Raw genomic sequence first — 22,862 nt, 5'->3', positions numbered from 1 at the left:
GTCTACAAGTAGTTGTGGCATCTTCTATACAAAAGTTCTATTATACACACCGAATGAGAGGAGAAAGTGCGCCCTCGCTGATGAACATGATGAGCGATATGTGCCCCTGATCGTACATTCTGCAACAGTTGTACACGTCCGAAACGTCTCGTTCAATCACATCTGCCATCGTCCCAGCCGTCTTTCCACCGCTGCTTCCACAAGTTGCAATTAAATTCTGGCTTTCCCAGCTTAACATTGACAACATTATGGGCTTGACACATCCATTGCCCGAGTTCATCTTGCCCTTTGACTCTTGGTTCGTTGCCTGGTTTGGCCATCCACGCTTGAAAATCGTCGGCGCAGACCCAGCACGGATATAATTTGGAAAACGTGGATATGAATTGCTTCGTGATCGATTGCGTCTCTGGAGGAGCATTTTCAGGGTACGTGGCTGCTATACTGTGAAGGAGGGTCCATGTAGAGCGACCGAGTTCCTCGACATCCGGCGGGCAATCTGACACAGAGGTGGTGACTGGAACAACTGGCTTGGTGTTTTTGCCAGTCGAGGACTTCATCATCGCCATCCATGCTGCAGACGATGTACAGGTTCGACATCTATTCTCGTCAGTATTGTAGTCGTTAGCGCGAGACTTGCAAGGCACCCACGGTTTTCCATCTTTGTCCAGGACAACGCCTGGAGCATGCTGCTTGGGTGGCGCATCCTGTCTCGTCGCAGCATCGTCTCTGGAGCCAGACACCTGGGGCGGAAACGGAAAAGACATTGGCTCACCTCCGCCGCACAGCCGAATCTCTTCACCAAACTTCAGAAACCCCACGATACGTCCTGGAGAAACGAACCAGATGCACAGTCCAGCAGCAACAGGCAGGACACTGCAAGTGGCCGCAATTTGTCAAAGACCGATAAATCCGATGCAGGCTCGCTTACGTTACTATTTTCACACAATCCGATTGTTATGGTGTTTGCGGGGACTCGATCCTGCCCGTGAAGCGACGACTCACTACGGGTAAACTGTACGAGCGCAAGTACTAGAACGCTCCGTCGCATCGTCCCAGGATGGACGCCCCAAAGTGAAAGGGTCCACGACGCGTCCTCCACGTGTGGATCGTCCATATGCGAGTCGCAGTACAGGCTGCTGAGTCCCCGCACCACAGTTGCATCAATTCCTAGCTTACGAGGGCCATGTCTGACTCGGAGTTGTCAGAAGCCTCGACTGGTTCGGTGCCGTCCGATCGCGAGCTCGAAAAGAGCCTCCGGCAGGAAGTCACGAAGGCTCATAAAGCCAGGCTCGAGTTCTCCGTGAATGATATCCGCACGGCTTCAGAGCAGAGGCTCGGCCTTGAAAAGGACTACTTCCGAAACCATGAAGTATGGGCGAGGCGAAGCAAGGAGGTCATCAAGGATCAGATGGTTAGTCGCCTTCTTACAGCCTACATAGCCAGAACTAATGTGTCTAGACCGCCCTTCCGGACGATGAAACCTCCCCAACACAACCTGAAGATGAAGCGCGCAAACAGCGCAAGCCCGCAACAAAAAAGCGTCGATCTGTCGAACGGCAAACCACGTCTAGGAAGAAGCAGAAAATCGTGGAAGAGGAGGACAACTCAGAAGATGAATCTTCGCCATTGAGTGAGGTCGACTCAGATCCTCCCAAGCTAAAGTCAAACTCCAAAAAGCGAAATCCTCCGGCAAAACGTCAGACGACGAAGTCAAAGTCGAATAGTATGAAGACGAGAAAGAATCTATCCGAGGCCGGCGATTCTGCCGAAGACCGTTCTGCGTCCGAGGCACCTGACGAGGCCGATAATAAAGATGCGGATTCAGACAGTGAAATGTCGGTGCTGCTCGACGAAGAGCCCAAGCCAAAGAAGAAAAGAGAGGCGCCAAAAGGCAGGCAAAAGAAGCCTGCTGCCACAAAAGCGAAACCTGACGCAGATCTTGATCCCGATCAGGCAGAGATAAAACGGCTGCAAGGGTGGCTCGTCAAGTGTGGGATCCGCAAGCTCTGGGGCAAGGAGCTCAAACCGTACGAGACATCAAGGGCCAAGATAAAGCACCTCAAGGACATGTTGGCAGATGTCGGAATGACCGGTCGATACTCTATCGAAAAGGCTAATCAGATAAAGGAGGCCCGAGAATTGGCGGCAGATATTGAGGCTGTTCAGGAAGGTGCCGAACGTTGGGGCGCCGGTGAGGAGGCTCAGAATCAAGGGCGCCCTGCGAGAAGGCTGGTAAGAGGCGCAAAGAACTATGATTTCCTGAGTAGTGATGGCGAAGAGACCGACTGACGTCGCCGGACACCACGGCTGACTCGAGGAGATCCGTGTACCACCATCCTTGACTTGTATATATCATGCTCAGCAGAATATTTGTTGATTACCGGATGCTTTTGTTGTTGCTCATGCGTTGTGCCACCAGGCTGAAGACAGCTACTGAGGAAATGAACAAAACAAGGTTGTAGAACTACCCAGATACTCAGTGACACTTGGAATAGCAAGAGTCCTTAATCAATTAACATACCGCGTTTCGAGAGTACTCATTTTCCTCGGCTTCCGTGCGCGCTTCGACGAACAGCCGGCGTAGATTGGGTAGCGCCATTTTGAGCACCAAGTATGGGCTGGCTGGATCTAATATGAAAAGAAAGAGGAGCGCATGTGAGCAATGGAAAGAGGTGATATAAGAGTCGTTGTCCGGAGAAAGCTCCTCAACTGTATTCAGTAATTCTCGCTGCTCTAAGCACGCGATGCGTCCCAGGGTGACCACTTTCCTATCTACTGCGTCTGCGGCTATTCAATATTATTTCACTTTCAACCAAATCAATAGCAAAGGCGGTCATCATACCGGCAATGGTGGCGAGATAATATCCAACTCCAAAGCAAAGGGGGTGTCACCGACTATGAGAAAATATCTTACCTACCTAGCCTGCAGGGGCCCGTTGTACAACGCCAATGCTAACTACTCGTACACAACCGATGGTCAAAGCAATGCACATCAATGCAGAGCCCAGAAACAATTGAATGATTCTAGGTACTTACGGTCAGACTTCCCCTTGCTGTATCTTCCGGACTAGCTAGAAATTGTTATTGGGGCTCCCATCACCGGCTAGTGAGGCCTCACTTGCCCTGGCAGAACGCTGCAGCCTGCTTCGCCCAGGAACGCAGGCTCCAGCCATTTCCTGCATATAACGACAGCGATGCAAGGAATTAGTTATACCTTCAGGAGGTAAAGTGAGCGTCCGTTGTATTCTTCGTCTGTGATCTCGGTCATGGCGTCAGATCTCTGGTAAGTCCTCCTAGTCCGACACAGACTTAGCGAGTTAGACTAAAACTGTGTAGCCCTGTTTACTCAGTAAGTACGCGGTCGTGTCTCGCATTGTGACGTCCCCGTACTGATGCCTTGAGCGTCAAGCCCTTCTTCGGCGCCATGGGTTGCGCCTCAGCCATCGCTTTGACAGCTTTTGGCGCATCGTATGGAACTGCGAAGGCTGGGATTGGGGTCATGACGGCGAGTGTTCTAAGACCAGACAACATGGTCAGAAGTGGGTGCTTGGCCCTGCAGCACCGACAGCCATCGCATTGAGCTTTCTGACCGTGCTGGCAGGCTTGATGCCTATTCTGATGGCTGGAATCGTTGCCATTTACGGTTTGGTCATCTCGATCCTCATCTCGTACGGCATCTCAACCCAGCCGACACATCTGGCGACAAGTTTCACGCAGCTCGGAGCGGGACTTGCAGTTGGATTGTCCGGCCTCGCTTCAGGGTTTAGTATTGGCATCTGCGGAGACGCTGGTGTTCGAGCGACTGCTCAGCAGCCCCGTCTTTTTGTGGCCATGATGATCATACTCATATTTGCTGAAGTCCTTGGCCTGTATGGCATGGTTGTGGCAATGTTACTGCTGGGAAGAGGAGCCGGTGGCACGCAATGTTAAGGCTGGTGTGCTGGAGTCTGATTTCGAGGACTGAAGCATCCTCTGTGGCATTCCCATTCCTTTTTGAGGCCTCATTCCCACGCGGAATAGGGCTCGCGCCCTTGTCGAGAGCCTGTCCAGCCGGGATAGGTAGGCAACTATAGGACAGTATCGGTCCCGAGTTGGGTGGCTGGCATGTATGAAATACATTCTTCCAGTAGCAGGATATCTTGCAAGGACCAAACACAAGATGTTCTGAGGCACCAGGGCAAGTGACATTGATGGCTCAATATCTCATGGTGCTCGCAAGCATTGTTGGGAGCAAAAGCGCACGGGAAAACCTTTTGATCTCCTGGCAGAACTAAATTGCAGCTTATGGAGGACCTCAAGGTCAAGTCTCTGTAGGGAGTAACAAGCAAAGTGCCTGTATTAGCCCTGGATCAATGAGGCAACTCGCCCGATTGTTTCCGAAACATCATAGGTGTCTGGACGGGTTTGGACTGGCCTCGAACAGCGTAGGGCGGCGCCGACTTATTCCAAAACTACATAGGCACAACTGCAATCACTCGACGCCGCAGTCGAGAACATTGATTGTTTTCGACGTGATCCTGCGAATCCTTGTTCGACCTCAAGCGGCCTGAGTAGGCTCGGGAATCGTATCTGTCGCCCTCGCCTAGTTGATGTATACTTCTGGACATGGAACGATAGCCCTTCAATTTCCTACGGAGTACTAAGTCGGCCACGTACACTGTGACGAGGAACCCCTCCTGGCGACAAGATGGCTTTGAACAGGATGAGAAATGCGTTCGCGCCCCCGCGGAAGGGAGAGACATTTGAACTCAGGGCCGGCCTGGTGTAAGTTTCTTCCGTTGCGTGTTTGCGAGACGGAGTCGCTGACTATGGTCCTTAGATCACAATATGCCTATGAACGGTGAGAGCATTGCCACCAAGCTGACCGACCTCGATCTAATTCATCCGTTCTAGCAAGGAAGCAATTCAGAAAACCATCATGGCCATGACATTGGGAAAAGATGTCTCCGCGCTCTTTCCTGACGTTCTCAAGAACATCGCTACCGCAGACCTGGACCAGAAGAAGCTGGTATACTTATACCTCATGTACGTCTTCAGTGTTTGCACCCCTGCGCCGTACACAAGGTCTAACATATCACTAGGAACTACGCCAAATCACACCCAGACCTTTGCATCCTCGCCGTCAACACTTTCGTACAGGACTCCGAAGATCCCAATCCTTTAATCCGTGCTCTCGCCATCCGCACAATGGGCTGCATAAGAGTGGATAAGATGATTGATTACATGGAAGAGCCACTTCGCAAAACATTGAGCGACGAGTCTCCATATGTGCGGAAGACAGCTGCGATATGCGTGGCGAAACTTTTCGACCTGAATCCCGCCATGTGTCTTGAGAATGGCTTCCTTGAAAGACTGCAGGAAATGATTGGCGATCCGAATCCCATGGTGGTCGCTAACTCGGTCCAAGCGCTAGCAGAGATCAACGAGTCTGCCCCCGAGACAAACGCCCTTCAAATCACGCCCAACACCTTGAAAAAGCTGCTTATGGCACTGAATGAATGTACAGAATGGGGGCGGGTCACAATTCTCAGCACTCTGGCAGATTACAAGCCGCATGATGTCAAAGAAGCAGAACACATCTGTGAAAGAGTGGCTCCTCAATTTCAGCATATCAATTCTAGCGTCGTTGTCTCTGCCATCAAGGCCGTCTTCATGCACATGAGACAACTTCCTTCCGATACGCAAAAGTCCTACCTCAAAAAGATGGCGCCACCCCTGGTAACGCTCGTCTCCTCGGCGCCAGAAGTTCAATACGTGGCACTGCGAAACATTGACCTCTTGCTTCAGAAACAACCCGATATTCTCAGCAAGGAAATCCGAGTGTTTTTCTGCAAATACAACGACCCGACCTACGTTAAATTCCAGAAGCTTGAGATCATGGTGCGGATTGCGAACGAGGCAAATGTGGACCAACTACTTGCCGAACTCAAAGAGTACGCCCTAGAGGTGGACATGGATTTCGTCCGAAGAGCGGTCAAGGCCATTGGACAAGTTGCGATCAAGATTGAAAGCGCAAGCGAACGATGTGTCAACGCCCTTCTGGACTTGATCAACACGAAGGTCAACTATGTTGTACAAGAAGTCATCGTGGTCATCAAGGATATCTTCAGGAAATATCCTGGCTACGAAGGAATCATTCCCACACTATGCAAATGCGTAGATGAACTGGACGAACCCAACGCCCGAGGCTCCCTCATCTGGATCGTTGGGGAGTACGCTGAGAAGATAAGCAATGCTGGCGACATTTTGGGTGGCTTTGTCGACGGCTTCGCAGAAGAGTTCGCGCAAACGCAGCTGCAGATCTTGACTGCGGTGGTGAAACTTTTCCTGAAACGACCACAGGCTGCCCAAGGCTTGGTTCAAAAGGTTCTTCACGCAGCGACGGCCGAGTCGGACAACCCAGATATTCGAGATCGTGCCTACGTTTACTGGCGACTTCTTTCAAACACAAGCGACCCGAATGCGCCCAAAAATATTGTCCTGTCTGAAAAACCGCCGATTACGACGACCATCCAATCATTACCTCCAGCCTTGCTTGAAAGATTAATTGCTGAATTGTCAACGCTGGCTTCCGTATACCACAAACCGCCCGAGCAATTTGTTGGCCAGGGACGCTTTGGCGCCGATGCAGTACAACGGGCGGCGATTGAAGAGCAAATGCAGAATGCAAGAGAAAACCCTCTTGCAGCCGCGGCTGCAGCTGCGGCTGTGCAAGGCAAATTACCCGAAGCACAGAGCAACGTGGAGAATCTTCTTGATATTGACTTCGACGGTGCCGCACCGGCCTCGGTATCTGAAAAGCCTGCAAACGGTCTCTCCGGCCTCGAAGGCCTTGCCGGGACTCCTCAACGGGTTGACTCTCCACCTGCTGGTCAAGCCCCTGCAGGGAACAATATGGACGATCTGCTTGGCGTATTCGGCAACGGATCATCTTCAACGTCAAATACAGCGGGATTTGGAGGCATGTCTAATAGCGACATTATGAATGGCTTTGCGTCGATGGATTTGTCAGGGTCTCAACCACCGCCAGCGAAACAACAACTGGATAACGCCTCTGCGAAGAAGACAAATGAGGATTTGCTATCACTCTTTTAGGCCAATGTCCACGTGCCGCGGCACCTGCTGTCAAAAGCCGTGCCGCACCCACCTGTTAGCAAGCGAACTTTTTGGTTCTGAGATACATCAACAGATCTCCATAGGACCTCGGTGTGGAATGGAAAAATCGACTTCACAATCTATATTGATGCAATTGCAATGGTCGGTGTGACACTTGACAAATGACAAAGGGATTTCGATGTCATGATTTGAACATGATGGTATTTCATGGCCTCTCTTCGTTCTGCGCACACTCGACGCCGGAACGTTGAACGTCCCAAAAGACCCGGGTTCTTCGTGGATATGCTATTTCTGAAACCGCCCAAGATACATTCAATAATAGTGATTTTTATTGGCGGCCATCGAAACTCGAGTGAAGCAATATCGCTTGAGAGCGGAAGATGGTCGTATTTGACCTTTGTCGCTTACTATGTTATCATGCTGCGAAAGTGCACCCTCTGACGCATAGAGAAAAAAAATACATATAGGCTGTGACCCTTGTTGCATTTTCGATGAAATGTGGATGGCCCACCTGGATTTGAGTATATATATTCTTTGCGCGCTGATGAAAAGATTGTTCGGAAGTGGTATGAGCGACGATCATGAGATGGCGAACACCAGTTCACCGAAATTCAAGCCACTTATATATCTATTACCTTGATCTGTATTTGTCATTCCCATAGACCCTGGCCAAAAACCAATCCTCTATTTAATAGCAATTCAACAGCAACCTGGAAGCGCTTAAAAGTGACACCGGTTGTTGCCCACGGTTCTGTTCTCTTACTGAGGCTGACGCGCATTTTCTTACCGCACATTGGTTAGGGTACTGTACATACATACATACAGTACCTACCTACGTCCCTAGGTGGTACCTACGGTAGTATTTACCCAGGTTAAAGGTTATGGTAGGCAAGGTAACGTCCAAGATTGGAAATCTAGGGGTCAGGTGGACGATGTGGTCCGTCGTGAGAATCCACCTTTTCTTGCTCTTGTCGGCTTTCTGGGGACGTTTTTCCGACGAGTCGAATGGTGGATTGGTTGATTGATTGATTGATTGATTGTTTTTCTTTTTTTGTGAATTGTAATTTAATTGTACATTCGTACGATTGGGTAAAGTAGCACCCCGTGTGTTGTGTTGTTCACTGTGCCCGCGCTCCGTACGAGGAGTACCTTAAGCTACCGGCTCCTGGATACCTAGGCAGGCTGTGGTGACAGGTGCGAGTGTATACTGCCTTGTACGTACGAGTATACGAATACGAACGATGGTATGTCACTCGCCTGAACAGGTAACCAAGGTCGCAATCGGTCTGGAGGCCCGAGGGTACCACCAAACAGTGAAGCAAAAAAATTCAAAGTTGGACGATGGACGTTCCGCCCACGTGGCGCGTGGCGGATTTCGACGGTCGATGTCGTTCTCACTAACTACTATCGGACAAGTGGGTAGGGATAGGTAGAGCTAGCTCAGACTCGGACCCGGACTCGGACTCGTGGTTGTTGGTGCTCGTTGCTCAGGTTCGAACTAGTTGGTCAAATGGTACCTACAATACCTTTGAGGATGTATGTACAGAGTAGTTTGCACAGAAACGCCACCGTCGTACGTGACGCTGAAGTAGGTACCCAGCAAATTCGTTCATTTGTCTGCTCGGATTGCCACTTTCATGAGAGGTACTCGTACCCTCTTATTGACATCTCGACGGCCAGCCTCGAACATATGGGCTGTCCTGTACGGTATGTACAAGTGCCATTATCCATCGTCAATAACAACCCATTTCCCTGGCTCTCGTGGCCGTTCAGTTTTTGTCGAGTATTGTATCGTCGTAGATACGTACTGCAACACATAATTAGTCATTCAAGCCCACTCGCTACCCACGGTTGTAGTACTCTTACCTAACTGGTTCTGACAAATCTACGTAGACAGACCCCCCTATAAGGCTAAAAAGAGAAAGCTTGTCTTTCGGGAGGGGGGGGGGGACAAAAAGGAAAAAAAAAAAAATTAAACTGGATCCCAAACCACCGTGTTGGGACGCAACGTGTGCGTGTGTGGACCGGGCCGCGCGATTAATTTTCCCAACTGGGTCACCCTAAGAAGGCAAAGGAAAGGAGGGGGGGGGGTTTGTTGGTTCTTCTTGTTGACTCATCGGGTTCCATTCCCTTCCTTGGGCTGAAACCATTCGGTCGGCCCTGGGATTGTCCCGTGGCGTGGCGTGGCGCGGCGGCCAGGTACAGCAGGAGTAGGTGATGGCAAAGTGTGAAACAGAACCGCACATACAGTAGACAAGGCATCGCAAGTGCTGTAGGCCACCAAGGCAAGACCACCCACCATTTCAACCGTACGCAGACACTGAGTAAAGACGAACAAGAATCTTGACATGTATAGAATTTTTTTTTCATTTGATTTTAGATTTTAATTTATCTTGTCTGGACAGAGAAGTGCAGTTTCCAGACCATCGTAGCGATATACATCTCATATATATGCTACCGTTGTATGTTTCACTCCTTGGTGGACTTCACACAAGCGTTGTGCCATCTATCGAACACGGACGGACATGACCGTCGAGAAACAACGTGAAGAAAAACAACAGGTGTAGAGCCCGATGCTCATCCAATAGCCTGGTTCTTCTCGATGTTGTCCTTTGGGGCTGTCAGACTTGTTCGATAGGCAACCGCGTTGGTGGTCCCATTTCAACCTCCTCCTCGGGAGCCTTAGCTCATCGCAGTGTTGTCGAGGAGCCTCGCAGAAATTCATAGGAGCTGTAAAATATCGCCGTAGTTTTGTCGTCTGTCAAATCGAGAGAAAACAGCATCGGCTCGCTCAGGGTCTCCTTTCCCAAAAAACCAAATCATCGAACTCGACCAGTACAAACGCTGGTTAGGTGGTCGAGAAGTAAAGGGGGGTATATCAATCGAAACAAAGCTCCAGAACCAACAAGGTCGTGGAGATATATCAAACAAATTCGTCGTCGTCGCCGTCGTCAAAGAAAAGGTCGTAAAAGTGGTGCGCATGTGAAGTGTCATGTTTGAATGCAACTCCCTTCCATTCACCCACTCGGCCTCCTGGACTCGGTCCGCATCAACGTCAATCCACCTAGGTCCTCCTCGACGTCTTCGTCCTCTAGTGGGAACCCATAGTCGTCGAATCGAGGTTCCGACGAGGGCTGCCGTCTTCGCTCCTGTCTCGACGATGACGTCCTCTCCTCCTCCGATAGGTACTTGTCCTCTGTCGGCGAGGTTTGCAGTTCTCGCTCTGTTCGGGCAATGTCTTGTAGTAATAGTTCGAGGATGTGGTCGTGGCTGAGTTTGAGCCTCAGGTCCTCCCGCACCACTCGCTCCCCCGACTTTCTTCGGGCGGTGTCGGCAAGCTGGTATGTGATTTCGCGTGATAACCTCCGTTCAGGCGATGCAGTGGCCAGGTCACGTGAGGGCGGTCTGCTCAGCTCTTGCATGATGGAGAGCGGCATGATTGCTGATTGTTTCTTGTTTGGGAATTTGGTCGATTGGTGTGAGGAGGGGGGGTGAAGATGATTTGAGGATGGACCAGGAGTAGATATGTCTATCCGAAGCGGGAAGATTTCGTTGGTGGAGCCGGAAAAAAGTAAAAAGTCGGTGTCAAGGTGACGGGGACGATGGAGTATTGTGGTAGTTGTTACGCGTGTATGTCTCGCCCGTGTCCTTTTGACATGTGAGAGAAGATGGGACTCGTCGTCAAACTCCGCCTGAACTTTTCTGGTTCTCTGGTTTTCTGGTCGTCACGGGAATGGCAAAACGTAGGAGCAGGGAATCTTCGTACGAGGTGGCTAAACGTGGTCGTACTGGTGGTGGTCGGTGTTCGAATGTGTTGTTGTTGTTGTTGTTGCTGCTGTTGCTGCTGCTATTGCTATCGCTAACGTGAGAAAAGGCGTTGTGTACTCGCCCTGGTAGAGGGAGGATTGAGAGGAGTGACAGGAACGAAGCGTCAATCGCTGATGAGTTTGTATATATGATTTCGTGACGGGGTTTGGGATTAGTTGATGCCTGAGTCACAATCTAATAGAGTTTGTGATCGGTCAGCCGTGCCGTAAGTACGAGAAGGACAGCGAGGACCGTGAGTAAACGCCGTCCGGAGCACGGAGGAAGGGCGAATAATCAGTTCATTGCTGCGCAAACCAAGAGTCATTCGGATCCTAGGGCGTACCGAGTCCTTCGTACGCTCCATGAAAATGCCACATCGGAGAGCAAATGCCATCAAATCAGCATGGCCTTTTGACTCACGCCCAGGGCACGAGCGTCGATGGCGCGATGTGCTGATGGAGACGGAGAGAAGTGTTTGGTCGGATCGGAAGAAATGTGCCGTTGGCTGCAGCAGCCCAGCCCTTTGACACGGCCTTACGCTCGTAGTAGAAGACGGACCGGACAAGTCTGTCTCGCCGACGGCCCAGGTACCTGGGCGTGTATCCTCAGCCAAAGGAGCCCTCGATGCCCCCGTCCTAGGCACCGACGAGGCGCCGATGAGCCCCCGAGGCACCCGCAGTCAAGTAATAAGGTTCCTGAGGATCGCTGCCTGGACGGACATTAGACGCCCCGACTAATAACTGTAACTCCCTTGCAAAGTTGCAATAGGTGCTGCCTGCGCTACTAACTTAGTTAACTGACCTAGTGAGGCGTTGACTAAGCCCCCCGCGACAGGCGTTAACAAAACCCCGTACGCCCTTATCTCCCGCTTATCACGCCCTCTGTCCTCGTACTTGGCTTGGACCTTTTAACCCCCTCAAGACACGCCCAACGACGACGGCGTCACCTAATGCAACCTGCAATCCTCCTTTTTGCCTGTCACCCTTGGATACGGACTTGGAATTTGTGTTGGTGAAACACCTGTCTGCTCTCACGACACACCGAACCCCATGCGCTGACCAGTCGTGACTATGTACCTCGGTATCTACCCTCCCTAGTAAACTTACTTAACTGCAACACTCCGTAGGTTCCGAGTACTGTCCCTTTACTCGACCCGAGGACGAGGACCTGCTCGAATATGCCTCAAATGCGGAATCGGCGAGCGAATACGAGCTCGTACGAAGAACGTACTTGGCGGTCACAAGGACATCCAGCCGTCCCTCACCAACCATTGAACCCTGAACCTCACCTCGAACCCTTGAACCTTGTTGCTGTTGCTGCTTCGAACGATTGATTGGTGCCGTGTTCGTCACGAGTACAGTACGAGACTGAGGCTCAAGCTCCTCCTTCTACATCAAGCCATCTTCCTCGGCCCAACTAACGGATTGCTGTTCTTGTTTCTCGGTTGGCGGATATTGCGGGAAGCGTAGTGGCGGATTTCTATCACAGAGTCCGAGGTAGGTACCTGGAGCCCTTTGTCACCAGAAAGTCCTTGTACGGTACGTCGCAAACAAGTGCGAAGGAGAGGGGGATTTCCCCCAGAATCGAGATATTATGGATGGAACACTAGACCCATACGTGGTGGCACACAGTACTTTTCTTCCGCGAGGCACCTCCAGTAGGCTCAGGAACTCAAGATCCCCCAGAATCCCGGTGTGAACTCCGACCGAGGTTTCCATCAAATGCGCATCAGATCAGTTCCCACAGACCCTCTCTACTCGTATTGTATCCGACTTCCAGTCAACTGTCAAGCAAGCTACGGACACACTGTACTCGAGAGCGGGGAGAGAGCCGCCCTCATCCGTGAACCATTGCGGCGTGGCCACGGTCCAGCTGGTGTGCCGACCGCAGTACGACATGGTCAACAAAACACGGCATCTACGACTACTCCCTCCTTGGAACAAGATGACAAGCAAGGCTGAGTGTGAGCAATATTCCCGAGATAACCTCACGCTAGGATCCTAGTGGAAGTGGACACTCCCGACCGAGCCCGAGGCTTCAGTTATGTACACATCACAAGTATGGTGCACAGTCGACAACCTACGGCTGATATCGGAGCAATATATTCTCACAATTTCTGTACAACTTTGCTTCAACCCAAGCCTGCTTGAAATGATGGCATAAACATCACGGGAACTCGCACGTCAAACCCGGATTGTCCCGCGACATCGCTCCTATCCAAAGCACCAAGTCAATCATTTCTTCATCAAGATTTGACCATTTCCTTCTCTAAACTCTTTTTTGAACTCAAGACTTCGTCAGACACGTCCATCTTGTCCCCATCGTCTTGCGCGTCTTTGCCACCGGGCGCGTTGTCGACCGGTCGACCCTGATTGAAAAGTACAAGACTGGCACGTCGTTCCTTGGCCGCTTTTTCTTTCGCCAAGAACACTTCCTGTTCCTTCCTGCTCTTCTTGAGATCGACGAAGAAATACAACAGTAAGAAACTCAGCACGCTCAGCCCAAATAGAAAATAGAACGGTAGACTGTTGTTTCCATTCGGACTAGCATCGATAATGGCGCTGCTGACGATCGGACCGATAAACGCGGATGTTTTGCCCTGTGAACTCGTCAGAACCACTTCGCCCACATGCCCTGGATGTTAGGGTGGGCTAGCAAAACGTACCATGATAGAGTACAAGCTGAAGAACAAGAACTCTTTGCCTCGTGGCGTCACTTCGCTGATCATGGTCTGGCTGTAGGAATACCATTGGCACCTTGAAAGAATTAGCACTCTGCAACCGCCGCATCGACGTGTCGTCCATGACTTACACGACCAGACCATATACCGCCTGGTACAGCCAGAACTCCCATTTGTGGTGATAGCCTATCTTGTTGGTCCAAATGCCAATCATCCCCCAAAGATCCAACAGGATAATTCCGAGCATGACAAGATCGAACATGGTCTTCGTGCTGAGCCCGAAGTGTTTCTGGATCCTCCAGTAGCCCCAGATTCCCACCAGCTGGGTCGCGATACCGACCATGAGCATGTACGTCAGAGTCAAGGTGTTATAGCTGACCACGGAATATTGGAGCGTGGCGATAACCGTCACGGTTGTGTTCAAGCTGTCGCCTAGTAGGAAGTACCCTGTACGAGAATGTCAGTCCGGCGTGGGCTTGTGGGCTTGTGGGCTTGATTTTCCTCACCGATAAGATAGATCAAACTTTGCTTCAATTCCCAAATCTGGACAAGTGCCCGCCAGATGTTCCAGAACCCGACGCTTATGACATTCATGCCTGGTGGGAGTTGCTGGCCTGGGCGCCTTTTCTCGAGGATAAACCAGGGAATGGCAAGACAGATCCAGACACCAGTGGCGTATGCTATCAAAACCGAGAGACCCCACAGGTTGTTCGCGGCGCTAGCGTCGACATCCAAAGCGAAAAGAATACCCACGAGAATGGCCAGAATGACAATCTCGCCGGCACTCTGCATGATGAAGGCGACGTTGTAGACTTTGTTGCGCTCCATCATGTCTGCAAAGTCATAGTCTTCCCGAGTGATCTCGCCCTTTTCATACTGCTCGGCCTTTTGGCGCATTATGGGCTGGTTGCGAGCGAGGCCTGGGAAAGCCGCAGTCCAGAAGGTGATGGTCATTTGATATGCAATCAGTCCGACCATGTACAGTCCAGTCGCGATGGGCCACTTGTCCTGGGTATGCACTCCGAGCCAGCCGAAGCCCAGCGCGAATGCGACGATGGACCAGAAGATCAAGATCCACGGTCGCCACCGTCCGTAATCCGCCATGCTGCCCAAAAGCAGGAACAAGACGACTTGGATCGCGAATGAAATGCCATTTGCCAGGAGAACAATCGAATTGATGGTGCGAAAGGCGCCCAGAAACTGTAGTCTGCCTACATCACCCGCGGCTTCGTAAAGGAGATCCTGGAATGATGTGGGCGCAAAGTTGAAGAGAGTCAGTCCGTTGTTTCCAATGTAATAGCAGTAATAGGCCCATCTCTCCCATTTCGACGTCTCATATCTCGGGTCAAATTGATCGGGAGCGACGGGACGCTCTTCCTCCGACTGCTCAGGCCCGGCTAGTTCAGGATCCCGAGTAGCGTCTTCTGCCAGAGGATTTGTAGCCGCTGCGGCCACGCCTGCGTTTGCAACAGACATTGTGTTGTTGAATGTCTCCCTAAAGGCGCAAAGAGGGGTTCTCCGAGTAGAGAATTGCGCCCGCAAACGAGCCAGACAACCTTGGAAAAAGCGCTTGTTATAAGGAACAGGAAGGAGGCAACAGAAAAAATAGCAAATTTGTGCCTCCAAACGGAGTAGTCCAGGTGGCAACTGTTTACGGCAAAAGTATCCCAAGCCCAATGCTGAAAGAGGGCAATCGATGACAAGGTTGATTATGCTAAGGCACAATCTTTGGAGTTTGATAGCAAGGGTTTTCCACCTTCACGGGGTTAAAATGCTAAAGCAACATGGCTGAGTGGTGTTACAGCGAGCTGAAAACTTGGCTGGAAAACAGCCAATCTGGTTTCTGGATTTGTCCTGACCTGGATTGGCCCCATATCAAAGAGATAAGCTTGATTGAGGCTCGAGTCTTGACTAGGACAAGCTTGGTGGCGCAGGGCAGAGTTGGAGGCCGATCTCTGCCCATAATGCTTATCCATGTCAAGGACTAGCAGCCGTAGAAGTATGATAGAGAACTAGCCCAAGTTATAGTTTGCGCAGTACTCCGTACGAGCCATGGCTTGGAGCAGAAAGAGGACGAGGACGTGGACGAAGACGAATGAGTATCACGTGATTATCGGCGTCGGATATCCTTTACTCCGCACCCCGCCGCAAACAGCGATGAAATTTAGTCCTATGACGTTGAGCACGTGACGTAACGGGCGTGACCGTCTTCGTGCCTAGGTACTTGTAGGTGCGCCCCAACTCGTTACTTCGTCACCCTTCCGATCTTCGCGCGCCACAAAACTCTGATTTTGGCCAGGGGAGAGATTCTACGTTATTGCGGACGCTTCATGCTGGAGGCTCCCCGGCCAGAAAGCACCTGTCAACGTCATAGCGAAGTGCGTCACCTCGAAGCCTCGCGGAAAAGACACCCGCGGGTCTCGTAAAGATGCTTCGAGGCCTTACACAACAAACTCACAGGGTCCAACGAGAGCCTATGATCAGCCGATTATGTTCCTGACGATCAAAACACTTGCGTGAGGAAAAAGCATGGCAAGCTGGCTGCTGCGAATCATCGCCGATTGCCTGCTGGCGAGACACGAGGACATTGTGCGTGTGCTGACCTGGTCGCCCTTGGCGTGGTACTAAGGAATGAGGAGGAGGAATTCGTATGGATGCAAGTTATATTCCCTTGATATTTGACACCCATGCGCGATTATAGGAGTGGCTGTGATTTGAATTTTGACGTTCTGGAACTGTTGGTACTCATATTGCACTCCAAAGGCGGAGCGCAAGGGGGCCGAATTCGCCTATGGCGGTGCCGTAAGGGTCTTGTGAGTACAGATGTTTCTGGCCGATGGTGGTACACAGCACCGATGCACTGACTCGCAATCATGGCAGGCCGGACCAATAATGAGACGCAGCGGAGCATCGTCGATGTGTGTCGTGCTCAGGGTCTTCGATTCTGGCCCAAGGTCCAGATTGCGGTCGATGGCGCAGGGATTCGAGATGGAGCCCCGACGTCACGTGGGAGGCTTGCCCGTCGATTTTCCTAGATCTGGTGTGTGCAGCTCGATCGAGAGGCCGTTTTTCCAGCAACAGCGAACCCATCGCACCACACGCACAGCACGCCCTCACTATTTCCAGTTCGCTCATGATGCCCACTCGTACCAAGATGGTGCCTCTGGCTGCCCTTCACGGCGATTTGCTGTCCAAGCACTCTCGCCACAGCCGCACCCTTGTCATCAAGACTACTACTTCTACGACAGCTCCCCCTCGACACTCCTTTTACAACAAATCACGGCCAAAATACCCATAGCTCACACTTCGGGACTGCAGGAGACGACCTTCGGCGTGATCCCGCAGTCCAACAACTTCTCCCAGTAGTCAACGCCTCTCAACAGCGTACCCCCAGAGTCCGCAACCTATATCGAGAACGATTCCCTCGCCGAACCATTGCTTGCAATAGCACCCCGCCGTTTTGAGAGATGACGCAGTATGCCCTTCGATGCGAAACCGTCTGCGCCGTCACCTAAGCGCTCCTTCTTGTCTATCAGCAGCCCCAATCCTCGTCGCGCACATGCATCCGAGTCCATATCCCTCCCAAAAAGCAAAAAGGTGAAGCTTGCCCACGACTCAGATGGCTCTGGTAGTGCGGAATCAGCGCCCAAGACTGATTCCTCGAAGCTTCCCGTTGTCGGAAGCAAAGATTCAAGTAGCGATCAAAGCGCTGCCCGCTGGTTTGACAGGGTCAATGAAAATGTAGTCTCAACACAGAATAAGAATGGCAAGCATGAAGGTCGATCTAAGATAGAAACCATATCCTCAACTGCTTTTACTGACTCGCACCAGATGAATCCCCCTTTTACATGGCTCAGCAGCGGAGCTACCATGCACCTGGCCCCCTGCAGTCACAAGGCGAGGCTGCCTTTGGTCAACAAGGACAAGATGAAAGTGAAAGAGACGAGCTTCGTGGAGTCATCGACGACTTGACAGTTGAAAACAAAAGATTGAAGAACATCCTGAAAACCTGGCAGTCCCGATCGAGTCCGAAGTCGTCACAGGGTCCTGACCGGATCATCGAAGTTCGCATGCATGGCTTACCTGCAGAGAGGAAAAGAGAACTCGAACAAATTCTCAAAACATTTGCACATGGTCTCAATGATGGGGACTCAACGTCTCAACCCGGCTCGTCGCTGCCGATGGAAAAGTCATTGCCTAGCACAGAAAAGAGTCTGCCGACTGGCCAGAGACCAGATCAAACCAACACCGATTCAGGTTATGCATCCATCTCAGGCTCGGGCCTTAACTCGTCCACCGGCGCGGCGGCTCTCAGCGAACCTCTATCCAAGAGGAAGAAAGCCAAGGATATCAAGAATTATCTGCACGACATTCCCGACTCGCTCTTCCCTCAAGACACCATGTCCGTGAGCGAGAGTGCTAGAATGAATCTTGTCGTTCAGAGACTGGAACAATTGTTCACCGGCAACCGCGCAAAACCCGGTGAGCATAGCCTCCCTGTCCAACAGCAGAAGATATCTCGTGCTGCGGCAAAGGCGGATCGCGCAGAGAACCGTCGGCAAAATCGCGAAAACAAGGTGGAAGGATCACGTGAAGCACGGGTGCTGCCACCAGAGTCCAAGATCAACTTCGATTCGGCGGAACTAGAGCTGCCACAAACTCGAACACAAGGCCAGAATGGCAAATCAGGGGTTTCAGCCTCTGATTCACCTGCGTCGACCGATCGCCCAGGTTCTCCGAACCAGCGCCCCACCCGGCCTCTAGATCTCGACATCCATCGAGCTCAAGTGGCTGAAGATAACATCAAATATCTCCGCCATTTGGGTCTCGCATCGCCTCAGTTTGGTTCAAGCCCAGGACAAGAACAGCCATGGCTTTACTTGAACTTGCTATCCAGTATGGCTCAACTTCATACTCTCAACGTCACACCGGCTTTTGTTCGTAAGGCCATTAAGCAGCGAAGTACCATGTTTGAACTATCGAAAGACGGACATAGAATCCGTTGGAAAGGGGATGCAATGGCCCCAGTCTGGCCCGATACACAAGTAAGTCCGGCCTCGGCAGAACCCCGTGGCTCTGAAGACATGACCGATGAAGGTGGCCGTCACAGCGTGAGGGGAAGCAACACGAGTACTGTGAACGAACCTTCGATGTCTTTGTCAGATGACAAGAAACAACGCAAGTTAAGTACTGTGGGTTCTAAGCTTGTCACTTCCGTTGGTACTTCTTCCAACCTTGCTTTGAACCAAACTTCATCCAAATCAATATCGTCGGCCTTCGACTACAAGCCAATCGTGTTCAAGGGCAAGAGGAATCCCTTGAAGGCTGGCCATTCTTATCTCGACTCATCGAGCTCCAATGGAGAGTTTTCACCGGACGATAGCGATCTTGCGCAAGCGCTCAGTCGGTCAAGCCTTAAGTCCAAGGATGAATCTCGCGAGGGCCTCATGACCTTTTTCAGCAATCCATACTATTGCACGGACCTGAGCGGAGATCGTTCGCCTGTTAATCTCCGGTCTCTTGACCCCGAAGACAGCCGTGAAGTCCTGGGATTAGCTAAAGCGCATCAACCAGGAGACTCAATCATTCGGGATATTAACGCCTGCTATTACACCGCTCGAGCTGACCCAGCATTGCGAGCTTGGCCTACGGAATGCCCGGACGTAGAGATGGTATTCAAGCCTATCGAGGCGAGTGGAGAGGACGAGACACAACCTCTTGAGTTCGAAGCATCTGGGATCGGTGGTGTTAGACCAGAAGACAATTTTGCCCTCGACGTCAAGATTGCAAGGACCAGATTCAGGGATGGCGGTCGGAAGGAAAAGGGAAAAGGAAAAGCAAGACGAGGTATTCATGGCCAGGCCGAATATTCCTACCGCTTGGAGAAGTGCACCCAGTTGACTCTTCAACCATCTCGTCTCCCACCGCCAAGCTACGTCTTCCACACCAGTTCCTCGTCGAGTGCTGAGAAAGGCCACTTCTACGACGATGATTCCGACAGTGATGCTCCTGACGACGACTTCTCTCCCGGACCTGGAGGCTTGATGTGGCGATGGTCCTCGGAGTCGAACGAGCACTTGATAGTCGATGAAGGATCAGACGCCAGTTCTTCCATGGGGAGGTTGGAAGCGTCCCGAACAAGACTGGGCAACCCCGGCGCGGGTGCACGGGCAAATCATGATTTTATTATCCATCCCTCAGGCGGGACCATGAGCGGAAGCTTGGCTGCGACTGTCGGTGCCAGTTGGTCTGCCAAGTCCAACGTCGAGCAAGAGCCCGAACCGGCTGTTGAAGAAGACGAGACATCGAGCGAAATGAGCACTGATGAGGGAAGTCTTTGAGGCCTTTCTGAGATTTAAGCATGGCGCTGGGGGTGCTTTTTGTTTTGGTCACAATCATCCGACCCCTTCACTTACATAGATACCCAGATTGTCACGATAGACATTGGATCATGGCAGGAAAAGGATGTACATTTGATACATGTAAAGTTTAAGGCTGATGATATCAGTACCATTATCAACACGACAACATGTCTATTTCGATAACATAACACATCACGACAACATGGAGCAAGTCCCCCAGTCCGGGGACAGCAGTAGAGGAGAAAGTCCGCGTCTGGCGGGTATTGTCGGGATGCCTCGTCCTGCAAATCGATTGGAGGCTGAACGAGTTCGTGTGAGACGTCTTGGGCTTGATCCAGTCGGGGTGTTGAAAGGGGGACGATCCGAGGTGCTGCGAGGCATTGCGAGGTTCAGGATCCGAAACGGTGATTCCGCCGCCTCCACATCGGAAACGTCCTCGCATGCTGTTTGCTACACACCCACCACCGGAACCGAGCGCAGCAATTCCGGGGTAACGAACGGGCCTCTGTCTGAGGGAAGCGTCGGTGTTACTGGGTAAAGACTTATCCTCGTCCTCCACTCTGGCCGAGGCCGAAGACGGACTCTCTCTGACTCTGCTAGACTGCGAACTCACCCACTCATATAACCAGAGGGACGCCGGCTCGAGCACCTCCTCCTCGCCCTCACCGAAATCCAACCGACACCCTTTTTCCTCTCGATTTCTTCTGCTGTATCTGCTGTATCTGCTGTATCTGCCGTCTTCTTGCTTGGGTTTTGTCGACATTCGCAGCCAAAATGTCGTCCTTTCTAGACACTCCTCTCCGCACGGGCACGAAGTGTTTTCGAACAGCTCGCTACTTCACCCGTGATCAGCGCAAGGTACGTAGATGCACTGGACCTGACGATCAAGTGGTTTTACTTTTGCGGGTCAGAAAAGGCCTTTCTAACGCAATGCTGACGCTTTTTTCTCCCTCTCCCTCTCCAGGCAAATGTCGCCCTCACACGATCCTTCTCGTCGACTCTGCGCCGACATGAGATCAACAAAGTTGTCGCCTCGGCCGAAGAAGCCATCAAGGACATGGAATCCAACAGCACGCTACTCTGCGGTGGCTTCGGCCTGTGCGGCGTACCCGACACGCTCATTAATGCGGTCGCGAAAAAGCCCTCCATTACCGGCTTGACGGCCGTGTCCAACAACGCAGGCATCCCCGGGGCCGGTCTCGGCCAGCTCCTGCAGTCCAAGCAGATCCGCAAGATGATCGCCAGCTACGTGGGCGAGAACAAGGTGCTCGAACAGCAGTACCTGACGGGCGAGATCGAACTCGAGCTCACGCCGCAGGGCACGCTCGCCGAACGATGCTCGGCCGGGGGCAAAGGAGTGCCGGCGTTCTACACGCCGGCGGCGTTCGGCACGGTGGTGCAGACGGGCGAAATCCCGCTGCGGCACAACGCTGACGGCAGCATCGCGGCGTTCGGCAAGCCTCGCGACGTCAAGGTGTTCAACGGCAAGAGCTACGTAATGGAAGAGGCCATCCAGGGAGACTACGCGTTCGTCAAGGCGTACAAGGCCGACAAGCTGGGCAACGCGCAGTTCCGGCTCGCGGCCAACAACTTCAACGGGGCCATGGGCCGCAACGCGCGAGTCACCATCGTCGAGGCCGAGCACATTGTCGAGGTGGGCGAGATCGACCCGGTGTCGGTACACCTGCCGGGTATCTACGTGACCAAGGTCATCCAGAGCACGGCCGAGAAGAAGATTGAAAAGTTGACGCTGCGCAAGGACGACGAGGGTGCCGCCGACGTCAAGGACAGCCTGGGCAAGGGTGACGCCGCGAGCAAGCGCGAGCGCATCGTCAAGCGGGCCGCGCTCGAGTTCAAGAACGGCATGTACGCCAACCTGGGCATAGGCATGCCCATGCTCGCGCCCAGCTTCGTCGACCCGTCGGTCGAGGTGCAGCTGCAGTCGGAGAACGGCATCTTGGGCCTGGGCCCGTACCCGCGCAAGGGCGAGGAGGACGCCGACCTCATCAACGCCGGCAAGGAGACCGTCACCCTCAACCCGGGCGCCAGCTGCTTCGGCTCCGAGGAGAGCTTCGGCATGATCCGCGCCGGCCGCATCGACATGAGCATGCTGGGCGCCATGCAGGTCTCTGCCCGCGGCGACCTGGCCAACTGGATGTTGCCAGGCAAGGTCAAGGGCTTCGGCGGCGCCATGGACCTGGTCTCCAACCCGGAAAAGACAAAGGTCGTCGCGCTGATGGAGCACACCGACAAGAAGGGCAACCCCAAGATTTTGAAGCAGTGCGAGTTCCCACTGACGGGACGGGCGTGCGTCAGTAGAATCATTACTGAATTGGTAAGTCTGTGTGTCGTGTGTATCGCGTGTCGCTTTTTGTCAGGTCATGTCGTGTCATGTCGTGTCGTCCTCCCTTCCCCTCCCTCTGTCTGCCTGTCCGACACTACACTATCACTTTTCCCATCCCAGGGACCTAATAAACACAAATAACAGTGAGCTGACATGGGTGTCATTTGAACAGGCCGTTTTCGACGTCGACTTTACACACGGTTTGACCCTGATCGAGGTCGCCGAGGGCGTCACCGTCGACGAAATCAAGAGCAAGACCGACGCCCCGTTCAAGGTTTCTGAAGACTTGAAGACCATGGGTGGAGCATGATTGATTGATAGAAGTCGACCGTCTTGAAAACAGAAGCGGGGGGGGGAAAGAGAAAACCCACCATCTGCTACCATCACGACCTTCGACCTCAACACATGCGCCCTCCCCCTTCCCGACGAGGTACCATCCTCAGGACCGATACCACCGCCAATATATCGTCACCGCCACAGCCACAACCACAACCACAACCACGCCCCATGACCACCACTTCAGAGTATTACCAGCAGTTTATCATGATTTATC

General features: G+C 52.3%; 9 protein-coding genes across 9 annotated transcripts; 5 read left to right on the top strand and 4 right to left on the bottom strand.

Annotated features, from left to right (window-relative positions):
* Positions 1 to 152: 152 nt before the first annotated feature.
* Positions 153 to 764, bottom strand: PV08_07872 (uncharacterized protein; the record flags this gene model as incomplete). The annotated part of the gene is made up of 2 exons (XM_016382199.1): positions 153 to 597; positions 649 to 764. 2 exons carry the CDS (start codon positions 762 to 764, stop codon positions 153 to 155), a joined length of 561 nt encoding a protein of 186 aa, XP_016235301.1.
* A 419-nt stretch (positions 765 to 1,183) lies between these two features.
* PV08_07871 (uncharacterized protein) lies at positions 1,184 to 2,289 on the top strand (the record flags this gene model as incomplete). Its single annotated transcript, XM_016382198.1, has 2 exons — positions 1,184 to 1,411; positions 1,459 to 2,289. 2 exons carry the CDS (start codon positions 1,184 to 1,186, stop codon positions 2,287 to 2,289), a joined length of 1,059 nt encoding a protein of 352 aa, XP_016235300.1.
* An 88-nt stretch (positions 2,290 to 2,377) lies between these two features.
* PV08_07870 (uncharacterized protein) lies at positions 2,378 to 2,599 on the bottom strand (the record flags this gene model as incomplete). Its single annotated transcript, XM_016382197.1, has 2 exons — positions 2,378 to 2,464; positions 2,522 to 2,599. The coding sequence occupies 2 exons, from the start codon at positions 2,597 to 2,599 to the stop codon at positions 2,378 to 2,380; spliced, it is 165 nt and encodes a 54-aa protein (XP_016235299.1).
* An 825-nt stretch (positions 2,600 to 3,424) lies between these two features.
* On the top strand, positions 3,425 to 3,930 carry PV08_07869 (V-type ATPase, C subunit; the record flags this gene model as incomplete). Its single annotated transcript, XM_016382196.1, has 2 exons — positions 3,425 to 3,539; positions 3,602 to 3,930. The coding sequence occupies 2 exons, from the start codon at positions 3,425 to 3,427 to the stop codon at positions 3,928 to 3,930; spliced, it is 444 nt and encodes a 147-aa protein (XP_016235298.1).
* A 757-nt stretch (positions 3,931 to 4,687) lies between these two features.
* PV08_07868 (uncharacterized protein) lies at positions 4,688 to 7,095 on the top strand (the record flags this gene model as incomplete). The annotated part of the gene is made up of 4 exons (XM_016382195.1): positions 4,688 to 4,764; positions 4,820 to 4,840; positions 4,894 to 5,025; positions 5,082 to 7,095. The coding sequence occupies 4 exons, from the start codon at positions 4,688 to 4,690 to the stop codon at positions 7,093 to 7,095; spliced, it is 2,244 nt and encodes a 747-aa protein (XP_016235297.1).
* Positions 7,096 to 10,133: 3,038 nt separating this feature from the next.
* Positions 10,134 to 10,553, bottom strand: PV08_07867 (uncharacterized protein; the record flags this gene model as incomplete). The annotated part of the gene is made up of 1 exon (XM_016382194.1): positions 10,134 to 10,553. The coding sequence occupies one exon, from the start codon at positions 10,551 to 10,553 to the stop codon at positions 10,134 to 10,136; it is 420 nt and encodes a 139-aa protein (XP_016235296.1).
* Positions 10,554 to 13,168: 2,615 nt separating this feature from the next.
* PV08_07866 (uncharacterized protein) lies at positions 13,169 to 15,079 on the bottom strand (the record flags this gene model as incomplete). Its single annotated transcript, XM_016382193.1, has 4 exons — positions 13,169 to 13,522; positions 13,589 to 13,679; positions 13,735 to 14,050; positions 14,110 to 15,079. 4 exons carry the CDS (start codon positions 15,077 to 15,079, stop codon positions 13,169 to 13,171), a joined length of 1,731 nt encoding a protein of 576 aa, XP_016235295.1.
* Positions 15,080 to 17,451: 2,372 nt separating this feature from the next.
* On the top strand, positions 17,452 to 19,944 carry PV08_07865 (uncharacterized protein; the record flags this gene model as incomplete). The annotated part of the gene is made up of 1 exon (XM_016382192.1): positions 17,452 to 19,944. One exon carries the CDS (start codon positions 17,452 to 17,454, stop codon positions 19,942 to 19,944), a length of 2,493 nt encoding a protein of 830 aa, XP_016235294.1.
* A 795-nt stretch (positions 19,945 to 20,739) lies between these two features.
* Positions 20,740 to 22,619, top strand: PV08_07864 (uncharacterized protein; the record flags this gene model as incomplete). Its single annotated transcript, XM_016382191.1, has 3 exons — positions 20,740 to 20,823; positions 20,930 to 22,300; positions 22,482 to 22,619. 3 exons carry the CDS (start codon positions 20,740 to 20,742, stop codon positions 22,617 to 22,619), a joined length of 1,593 nt encoding a protein of 530 aa, XP_016235293.1.
* Positions 22,620 to 22,862: the final 243 nt, after the last annotated feature.

The sequence above is a fragment of the Exophiala spinifera genome (assembly GCF_000836115.1).
Source record: "Exophiala spinifera strain CBS 89968 unplaced genomic scaffold supercont1.5, whole genome shotgun sequence".
NCBI lineage: Eukaryota > Fungi > Ascomycota > Eurotiomycetes > Chaetothyriales > Herpotrichiellaceae > Exophiala > Exophiala spinifera.
Note: the sequence above shows the minus strand (reverse complement) of the source record. Positions and strands in the feature narration are given on the sequence as shown.